Source organism: Fragaria vesca, linkage group LG2 (genome assembly GCF_000184155.1).
Source record: "Fragaria vesca subsp. vesca linkage group LG2, FraVesHawaii_1.0, whole genome shotgun sequence".
Classification (NCBI taxonomy): Eukaryota; Viridiplantae; Streptophyta; class Magnoliopsida; order Rosales; family Rosaceae; genus Fragaria; species Fragaria vesca.
Genome location: NC_020492.1, coordinates 30,971,014 through 30,981,515, shown reverse-complemented (window position 1 = coordinate 30,981,515; position 10,502 = coordinate 30,971,014). Strand labels below are relative to the sequence as shown.

The 10,502-nt window shown below is 37.5% G+C and overlaps 1 protein-coding gene and 1 pseudogene across 1 annotated transcript; both read right to left on the bottom strand.

Annotated features, from left to right (window-relative positions):
* On the bottom strand, positions 1–1,669 carry LOC101313182 (transcription factor bHLH106-like). Its single transcript, XM_004291713.1, has 3 exons — positions 1,583–1,669; positions 1,316–1,534; positions 1–623 (listed from the first exon to the last, which is right to left on the bottom strand). The coding sequence occupies exons 1-3, from the start codon at positions 1,667–1,669 to the stop codon at positions 189–191; spliced, it is 741 nt and encodes a 246-aa protein (XP_004291761.1). The 3' UTR covers positions 1–188.
* Positions 1,670–7,405: 5,736 nt separating this feature from the next.
* Positions 7,406–8,687, bottom strand: LOC101291122 (annotated as a pseudogene).
* Positions 8,688–10,502: the final 1,815 nt, after the last annotated feature.

Genomic DNA, 10,502 nt, shown 5'->3' with positions numbered 1-10,502 from the left:
ATGCACTCAATCATGAAATTAATTAAAACCCCATTAATTTATCATTTTCATCTTCATGTTCTCATCAAACAAACTCACATAAACTCACAAAAGAAGCCAAGATAAAATATAAATCAAAGAAAAAATGAAAATCGAAAATTAAAGTATTGCAATCATCTAGTAAATTGTATATATAATTCGATATTAGGCTAGACGAGTAACGTTGGATCTAAAACACGGCGACGCCTCTTTGATCTTTCACTAGAGTTTGAGCGTTCTAATAAAGACTTGAATGCATTCTGCAAGAAAGGAACTGATTCGATGGTGTGATCCTTATCGGCGGCAACGATAAGCACACTGCGAATTCTTCCTCCGAGAGTTGCCATTTCAGCTTTAAGTGTCTTCAAATGGAGGGATTTTAGTATCTCAATTAGATCAGGCAGGAGTTCTGGTCGGTCCTCGCAGGACAGTGAGGCTTTGAAAATAATTCCTCCATTGTTCGAATACTCATCCTCACTGGAGCAAAGTACAGTGATTTCATCAGCTTCAGAAGGGAAGGTTTCGAGTTCTGTGATTTCTGACATTTGTTGTTTCAGCTCTTTCACTCGTTCGACCACCTTTGCTAACAGCGATGCTTTGTCTGTCTGAGATTACAAAAAGTTACCAACAAACAGAATAAGAATAAGAGAACCCTATGCATGAAAAAGTTAAGCAACTTTCCCAAATTACCATTGATCATTGTTCTATTTTCTTTTCTATTTTTGGGTTCTTTTTTCTATTTGAATAATTGAATCTGATACACTGCTGTGGTCACAGTGCAAATATTCATCTTTAATATAAGCTTCAAGCAGTTGGAATCCAAGATCTTAGAATCCATTCCTAAAGTATAGTTTATAAACGAAAATAATTTAACTGCAATTAAGTACTCAAACCGTTAATACATCCAATACGTGCAATTCAACGTGGATATACTTTGTTAATTAACGTCAATTAAGAACTATATGGTCGAAAAGTTTAGGATTCCGATTTAATTCTAGGATCCTTTTTGTTTAACTTTTTCTGAGAAACCAAACGTACTGTAGGTACTAGTCAACAAAGCAAACTTGCCTTTGTCGACAGTCAACAGATCTAAGACGAAAAAAGAGACTGACTGATGAATCTCAGAAACACAGAAACTCAGATATTTGCCAACAAAAAAAGAAACAAAAACAAATAAAAACAAAATATAAGCCATCAAGTTAATTTTCATATACCCTAGCTGATCAAGCGAGCACAAGATCGATCGACTTATGGATGCAAATGCGAAATTGCAAATTCATTCATAAACGAAAAATACCTTGGAATTACATGGAAGAAGTGATCGAAGCTTATCGAGGTGTGAATTAATTCTCTCTCTCCTTCTCTTCTCGGCCTCCTTGTGATTGTTGAGAGCAGCTTGGGCTCGATCGTGAGGTGTAGTAGTATCAGTACTAGTAGTACTGAGTACCCCAGACGCCTCCAGATTATTCAAGGCGTACTTATTACTGTAGTAAGAGGAGGAGCTGCAGAAGCTCTGCTGCAATGGAACAGCTGAAGATGAAGATGAAAACTCACAGTTAGCAACTCCGCCGGGAAGTGATCCATACGGGTGACCATTGATTAAGCCGTTCTGGGCCAGAAAGCGGTAGAGTTCTTGGTTTTCCGGCTGCATCGATATCGAGTTATTGGTATACGGTGGTTCTGATGGATATGATCGATTATGATCTGGTTGCTCTATTATATCCTGGCGAGCAAGCAAGCGTGCTTTTGACCGAGGGGAGCTGGTGCAGTTGCGAGTGGAATCAATAATGAAAAGTTTTGGAAAGCTTCTTTTTTTTCAAAGAAAGTGTTGGAAAGCTTTCGGTGGTTTAAGCTTTTGTCTTTAGGGTTTTCTATATGTATATTTATGTCCATCCGGGCCGTGATTTTTTACCATCGGGATAATCTAACGGCTAACAAACGTTGAAGGCAGCACAAAATGCCAAAACACGATCGCATGCGCGCTCTCTCTCTCTCTCTCTCTCTCTCTCTCTCTCTCTCGGGCCAATATGCTCTAGGGTTCTGCCGAGCAACATAGGGGATCCATGCATATACCACCACTTATTCATGCCGAGCACCAACATGCACCCACGTACGTATGCCCTAGATCCTGCATAAGCTAATAGAAGTGAAGAATTAATGTAGAGATTGGCATTGTAACCGAGTCCATTAGATTGTTGTCTTGCAGGTTTGGAGTTCCATATATACTTCCATTGTGAATTTTAATGAAGTTCAGTACATAATATGAATCGGAATTACTAATTAGAAGATGTAGCCTGCATTAACGAGCGAGCCTTAACTGATGTCAGTTAATTAGCGCCTTAGCGACCCCATGAAAGCTTCCTGCATGTTAGGTTTTTTTTTGAAAGGAGGAGATAGATGTCAATCTATATATGATAAAAAGCAGTGGCGGATCCAGGAACCGGAGTACGGGGGGACTTGAGTTTGTTAATTAAATAAATGAAAATAATTAAAATATTATAATGAAAAATTTCAAATACAATAATGAGTCTTACCCTCAAATACAATACAGAAGTATAAACTAACTAAATTTGACTCTACAGTTTGATAAATTTTCAAAATCCTCAATCACTACCGCATTATCAATAGAATCGGCGTACTCCTTCTATTGAAGGCAGCAGATTGAGCCGAAGGCAGCAGATTGAGCCGAAGAACTGAAGAGAATGGAATTAAAAGAAGGCACCGCATCCTCCATTGAATGATTCAATGATATCTACAAATCAGTCTATCTTGATTAGATTTCCCAAATTGCACATTACCAGATTTCCCCCAAATTGTAACCCTAAATAAGTAAAATTTGAATTGATTGATTTGAAATACTTACAATATTAGAGTTGAGAGGGAGAATGGAGAGAGAATGGAGAGCTCACACACTACCAATTCTTCTGGGAGCCAAGCAATTAAGAGAGAATAAGTGAGGGAGAGAGTGGAGAAGCACGCAGGGAGAGACTCAGGGAGTGTCGAACAAACACTCTTTTTTTCTCTTTTTTTTATGGAAAGGAAAGGCTCCGTATTTTGACAATTTGACCAGAACACGGGCTAGGCTTTGTTTTCGGGTGGGCTTGAGTTTAATCTCGAGTGGGCTTGAGTTTAATCTAGGGATTCTAGACATATATTACTACTACTATTTTTTTTTTCTCCAAGAATTTGGGAGGGACTTGAGTCCCCTCGAGCTATGCTGTGGATCCGCGCCTGATAAAAAGTTACAATGGACAGCTCACACAAACAGGGCTACGACAAAATAGTGCCGGTATTAGGGTGCCGATACGGTCTTAGAAACCAAACTGAACTAGTGATACATGATAGCTGTCATTATGATACGCTAATCAACTTGACTTGAATGTTCAAATATGTTGTAACGCTCTAAACTGCACCTCCTCAGTTTAAGTACGTCACAACGTCACGAGTCTCTAAAACGTAAAAACAAAAGAAACGCAAGGCAATTTATTCAAGATACATTTCAATAAACACAACGGAAGTGTAAAAATAATTTGAGGTGTAAAGTTTTTATTTTGCTAAATATACTTTCATTTGCTTAAAACCTGACATAATAAACGACTAAGAAATAACGAGCTCAAAAGAATACAAATTCCAATGAGAAATATAAGGCAAGTTCATAACAGGATTGAAACATAAAATTCAGAGAATAGAGTCAAATAAATAAGTATGGAAACAAGTTTCCGGGCACAAATCTGAACACCCAGCTCCTCGCCACTATCCCGTCCTAGTGCACAGTACCTGCAACCAAATTGTTGTAGTGAGCTTTTGTTCTCGCTGCTCAATGAAACTTTACCTTAATTAGATTTGAAAACATTATGTGGTGCACCAGTATGGAAACATGCATGCTTAAAGCCAAAGATGTAATCAACGACAAACTTTCAAAAATATTTTCAAAATCAATTAATCTGGCGCTATAAAATTATACCTGATGGCCAATGCTATGAACCCACTATTCAACATACCTTATTTTATATGTGTGCAACAAGTAAGTGTAGCGACAGTGTCCACTTACGCCTTATCATCTTGAAGTAATGTCACTCCTCAAGGGATGTAAGACACTTTTTCGTTCATAAAGGTTCCTCTGGAGGTTTAGGGATCAAAGCCCAAGGAAGTCACTATGCTTCTCTCACTTTCAACCCATTATCATCTCATAAAACAGTTACCATGTTCATGATAACCAAATCATGCAATTTCAAGTATGCATTGAAATTTCATAAAATGAAAAACTACTAATTAAGAGAGTTCTGGGTCCTCTACCTAGAATTCGAGGCCTTCCTCACGAACTCTGAGATCAAGAGCATTCTGCTCCTCGGGTAACATGAAATCAGAAATAAGAACTGAGTTACCAATTCGCTCTCTAACAACAAACACAATTGTTGAACCCTTTCTTCATTTAGTCTCCCTCACATCAAATCCTCACTTGATCACTACGAAAATCCAAAGGCTGTCAGCCTTCTTTGCTCAAGCAGACTCCAAAATTCGAGTATTTCATCTATTTCCACGTACAACTACTTCCTATTCGTTCAGTTACAGGTGCAAGCAAGGCAGAGGTCGAATCAAGGTAAACAAAAAGGTCGCTATATTGAAGAACAGTGTTGAACACATGACAAAGAATCGGTGGCCAAAAACCCAGAACCAGCCAGTGAACTCGAAACTTCTCGACGTCGGTTCTGCTTCTACGTTCGTCAGTCGAGAAAACTAAGGCCAGGGAATTGTCAATGACGTCGAGAGGGTCTAATTGATGGTTGTTCGCCATCGAAAAGCCACGAATGGCGAGGGCGGCATCAGAGGTCGGCGAAGCTTCTGGGTCGTGTCGGTCTGAAGAGTTGACCCATTCTCTATTTATTAAAAACCTTCCACCGACTTAAGTTTCAAGGGCTGAGATCAATCGGTTAGAGTTTCGATGGCCCAGATTGTAGCACTCGAAATTGTAATTGCCCAATAATTTCTAAATTTAGAAAATTCATATAAAATAAGTTGAGACTCCAAAAGATTCCTCGAAAATTCCCACAAACTCGTCTTTTCGTGTACTCCAACTCTTAATTAAATCAAGGTTTCCCCTTATGAAAAATTTTAAAATTTTCCTCGAACACGTTTGAAAAAAAGCTAGAAGCAAGGGCTTTTTGGATTATATGCGATAGACGAATTCATTGTTTGTCTACACTTGATGAGAAAAGTTCATGGAATCATAAATGATTTGTCAAAAGCATTGCAAAACAAAAGAAAGATCAAGATATTGCGCATGCTATGAACTTGGTTACAATATGCAAAGAACTATTGCTGGCAATGAAAGAGAGCGGTTGTGATTCTTTACTTACACAAATTTCTTTATTTTGTGAGAGTCATTCTTTTTGAAAGTTGTTAACATGGATGAATGCTTTGCAACTCAAGGGAAAATCATATGCAATGCTAAAGTAATCACAAACTTGCATCATTAACATGTTATGATATTCTATATTATTATAGATAGCCAACTTCAAGAGTTGGATGATCGTTCTAGTGAGACGAATATTAAGGTCTTAGACTTATCTTATGCTGCAAGGTCTCTCAAAAACGCCCCTAGAATCGACTACAAAGAGATATGCTCTCGTAATGGATGTCATTGAATTTGCTAGCTTACAAATGTGATTTCAACATATCTCTATAGGGATCTAAATTAAAGAGATGTACTTGAAGGTCCTGAATGGACATCATTCACCCAAATTAAGTGGTTCTAGACCACAAAGCGCGTTTGCAAATGAAATTGCAACACTCACTAAGTAACTACTTGACTGAGAAGGGATATGATGAATTATGCCCTTGTGTGTTCACGATTATTTCAATGTAATGGACTTTTGATGAACTAAGAGATACCTATAACGTAAGTATCTGAATTTTGAATTTGAGAACGAAAAGGTACTGGGAAGACATGGTCTCGAATTAGAACTCGAGGACTATAATTATGGTGATTTTCCATCAATCGCCTTATATAAGGTATTTTAAAGGATGATAAAGTGAGGCTTTCATGTACTCCCATGATCAATCAAAATCTTGACTCTGTGAGAGATCCCTTTTTGTCTAGAGTAAGATGATGAAGAAGTGTTGGGAGCTGAAATTCTCTATCTAAATGCAATAAGCGCATTGTCGTACTTAGCACATTATCGTAAAAGCTAGGTTTAGCTTTGAGTTCATGCAATGCTGGTGGAATGGCATAAAAACAATAGAAGAGTAAAATTTGCACTTCTCAAATTACAACCCACTTGACCGAAGTTGGTACTCTTTCTTGTTTTTGATTGATGATATTGATGTTTACTTGATGCTTTACTATATTTAATTCTTTGTCTTCTTTTTTTTTATTGTTTTAGAATTTTTTTAGTACTGCCATGACTGAAGTTTGGGATTGTTCCTGCAAGTGTGGCTGCCAATTTGAGTTTGTATGGTAAAAATTTGGATTCTTTTAGTTCATTATGATATTGAAGTTCTAATCTTTGTTAGTTGAATTGACATGTACATGTTTACCTTATTTCTTATTGTAATGATCATATAGATTATGTAGTAATACAGTGCCATTTTGATTAAGTTGAATTTGCTTTTTTGAAAGGATAGTGCCTCTGAGATCTCATTTATTTGTTTTAAATGCAAAAAATTTATACAAAACGTTGTTGCACTTGGTTAAAAGAGGGACAACTTAATTTGTTCAAAGCCTCCACAATTTCATTGTTTTGGTTCTCTTCTCATCAAGTTGACATGTAATAAAGATGCAAAGTAATCATGGACGCCATTTCGTATACTCCAATCATTCATGCATTGTGTGAAGTTGGAATGGTTGTAGAAGCCTAGGATTTTCTTGCTGATCGAATTGGTTGATTGAGGGCCAATACCTAGATAATATACTTGTAAATTAGTCTTTAATGCATTAAATTTGGCTAGAGATTAGAGAAGTTTGCTTGATGGTGACCAGTGTATAAAGAATTGAAGTCTATGCAGGGCAAATATAAACAGATGATGAAGGTGAAGGTAACGACTCGCTAAGGGCATGATAGCATAGTGGAGACTTGATGTTATGAAAGAATCTGGATAAGAGGTAACCCTGTCAAAAGTTCTAGTGTTCGCGATTTTGCTATTGATTACCTATCAGGTTCCATGAACCTTTGAGCATACAGAGTTGGAGAGATGAACAATTTGAGTGCAACCTGCTATCATTTTAAGTTTCTTTCTTTATCATATAGAATTGTGTAACAAAGAAGACAAAAACATAGGAACCTTACCATTTTTATGCTGGAGTTATGATCTTTATATTGTATTGTATCACAAGAATACATGGGTGCAAGGCACTCTTATTTAACTAAAACATATTTGTGAGGCTGCACTAGCCAAAGGTGAGTTGGTACTTGGGCTGTTTGTTAGGGGAGAAGATACCAAAATATTTCTCAACTTCTGCACCGTCCTTGAGGTTTTCATCAAACATGGCAAATAGATAACTTTCGATAGCTCCATTTGGTCTTTTTGGAGTCCCGGTCTTCACATGATCGATCAAATTGCTGTAGTAAGTTCTTGCATTACCATTAGTTGCAGCATCACTACCTTCAGATGGCCAACCACTCTCGGATACAACTATCGCCATATTGGGAGCCTTGGCTTTTTCAAGAGCAGAGTAATGAGTGTCCAAGATAGCATCAAAGATGTTCTGGTACCCATTACTACCATTCTGTACTACTACCCCTGGTGAAGTGAACAAGGCATATTCTAGTTTTATGTTAGCATGGTCACCAATATAGGCGAAGTAGGGATATATATTGACAAGAAGGGGTGCTCCATTGTTGCCCAAAAAGGTGATTATTAGGGTAATGAATGAATTCGTAGCACTGCTGAATGCCCCATCTGAATGAGGGAAACTAGGGTCCAAAAGAGTTGTATCTATTGCTGTTGACACTTTGATTTGGCCTTGTTGATTAGCGGCTGTTACCGCATTCTGAATATTCTGTATGGCAGGAAGAAGATATTGAGCTTCTACAGCATCAGGGTGTACTTCATTTCTAATGGCAATGTATTTGAGCTTGACATCAGTCGAGTAGGGTTGCACATTTTTCTGGACCCAATCTGTAGCTGCTGCAGAATCAGTAAGTGCTTGCAGGTTGTTGTTGAGGATGGTGACCATGAGTTCTATGTTGGAACCTCTAAGGGCTTCCAAGGTTGCTTGGTTTAGCTCATAAATCCTCATCCTTCCAATTCCATTGCTTTTGTACAAATCCAAAACATCTGTATCAGAAGGTAAATTGTCGCCGTTTCATCCATAGCAGACACCCGCAGATTGTGTGCCTGAAATAAGCATGTAACATAACTGATGAGTAGCAAATCTCTCTGCTTAATTTGGTAGAAGTGTTCAATTCACCCGCCTGGTTAAAAGAGATAACAATGGTTACATGCAATTATGATATAATTATGGAAAAGGTCATAACTACTTAATATTCCCTGTGACATATGTTACACTATATCCAACAAAACCAGTCTAATGCAATACAGGATCGAAAACAGAAAGACAAACCTGTTATTTGTAGAGCAGGCATAAACAGAACAAGGAGCAGCAATACGGGAGCCATGAAGGTATTTTTAAGTGTTGCGTAGAAAAAACCATGAGGAAGAGGAAACATAAAAATAATAAACTGATCTATATAACTCTTGCTACATTGAGTCTAAGATCCCTGCACACCATTATATAGTATTGGATTATACTATTCTAGAATAATAGTATAGCTAGAATGCCCGAAGTAATCATTACCAAGTTGGCAATTACAGATATATATGAACTCTTCAATCACTCCAAGGATTAGTGATATCTATGGGACTAATGGATTGTCTGCATTTGCAATTTCATTGTTGAAAAGTCATCATCATTAGGTTCATGTCCATTGTAGTAGGCTTAGTTTGAAGCAGATGGTCCAGAGCTGTAGGAAGCCAATGTGTTTGCTAGTCCAAGATTGGTCCACGTCTGTAAATTCAACTGAATTAAAGGACCCGTTTCTCTTTGTGAGTTTTTGTCTTGACTGCAAAATTGACCCAGCCAGTTCTAATCTCTAGCTTCCAATTTTCCACAAGGTCTAGCAGCAATAGCGTATGTATCTTGAAGTGTTTAATGGGTTTGAAATTTGGCTGAGGCTTCTAGTAATTGTTAATTGCAAGTCTATTTCAACTATGAGCTCTTATTTTCAAGCTTCTAAAAGGCCCCGCCTAGGACTACCTAGTCTCCACTTAGGCTCTAGGTTGCAACAAGCCGCCTCGTTTTTCTTCCAGGCCTTTGTGTCAGGTTGTGGGCGATTAGGCGGCCGCCTAGCCCATTTAGACGCCACCTTGCCCGCCTAGGCTGCTAAGCTCTCTAGTTACTTTTGTTTTCTTTTTGTAGTGGGATTATTATATTGTGGGGAGTATGAGAGTATAAGAGTTAATGGTGTGTTTAAAATTGAAGTGTATATGTTTAATGTTGTTGTTGCTCACTTTTACGGGAGGTTATGCTAAATTTTAGCTATAATTTATTTTATAAATTGGTCTGACTAGATTTATGTTAAATAATTTATCCATATTTAACCGTTTTCAAATATTAAATTTAATAAAATATATATATTTAATTAATAAATCCTAAAAGATACAAATCGCCTAGTCCTCGCCTAATCCTCGACTAGGCTGTCCAGGCTCTAAGCTACGGGTTACTACCTGCCTACCGCCTAGCACCTTTTAGAACATTGCATGTTTTAACTTTCCTATTTGACATATATATATACACAAGCAAACATCTCATTTCAAGTTAGTAGAGTCGATTTAGTTAGATTGCCTCTTTTCATACTCCATTTTAGACTTCGATAAAACTTGTGTAGGGAGGAAGAGGGACTGCAAACTTCAAGGGGTATTCAAATTTACATATTGCATATTCTTGAGCCGTATGCATAACTTCATTGACTAATGGTCATTACAATCAGAAGATAAAAACCACTCCACACTTGGAGGAGGAATAGAAAACAAATCCGATGAAAACACATGTAACTTAGCCTCTCGGGCTAAAGTATGCGCAACACGATTTGCCCCTTTTCACATGTTGAACCTTAGCAAAGGAAGCCAACTGCAAGAGGACTTGAAGATCTTCAACTAGAAAACACATCTTAGATATTGCATATTGTCTCTGCTTAATGAGAACAACGGTCTCTACACCCCAAATAAACAGCTCAAGTACATTATAAGATTCAAGTAGAACAGTTAGAGAGGAGGCTCAGACCCATTGGCCTCCACCTATTATTTCTATACAAGTCTAATGTTTAATGGTTCAGATATCTGATACTTTGTTTTAAATTGATAGATCATGGACTATTACAATAAGAATCTAAGAGCTCAATCCTTAGATTTCTTTATATATTTTTATCAACTTTCTTTCTTTCTTTCTTTTTTTATCAAAAGGTCATACGATTTAAATCAGAGCA

Bases quoted from the DNA above. Each gene is read 5' to 3' on its own strand.
- LOC101313182 (XM_004291713.1), bottom strand. From the start codon at position 1,669: ATGCAGCCGGAAAACCAAGAACTCTACCGCTTTCTGGCCCAGAACGGC. The intron at 1,535-1,582 runs GTTGCTAACTGT...GTTCCATTGCAG, and splicing joins ATGGATCACTTCCCGGCGGA to CAGAGCTTCTGCAGCTCCTC. The intron at 624-1,315 runs GTATTTTTCGTT...TTGTAATCTCAG, and splicing joins TTCTTCCATGTAATTCCAAG to ACAGACAAAGCATCGCTGTT.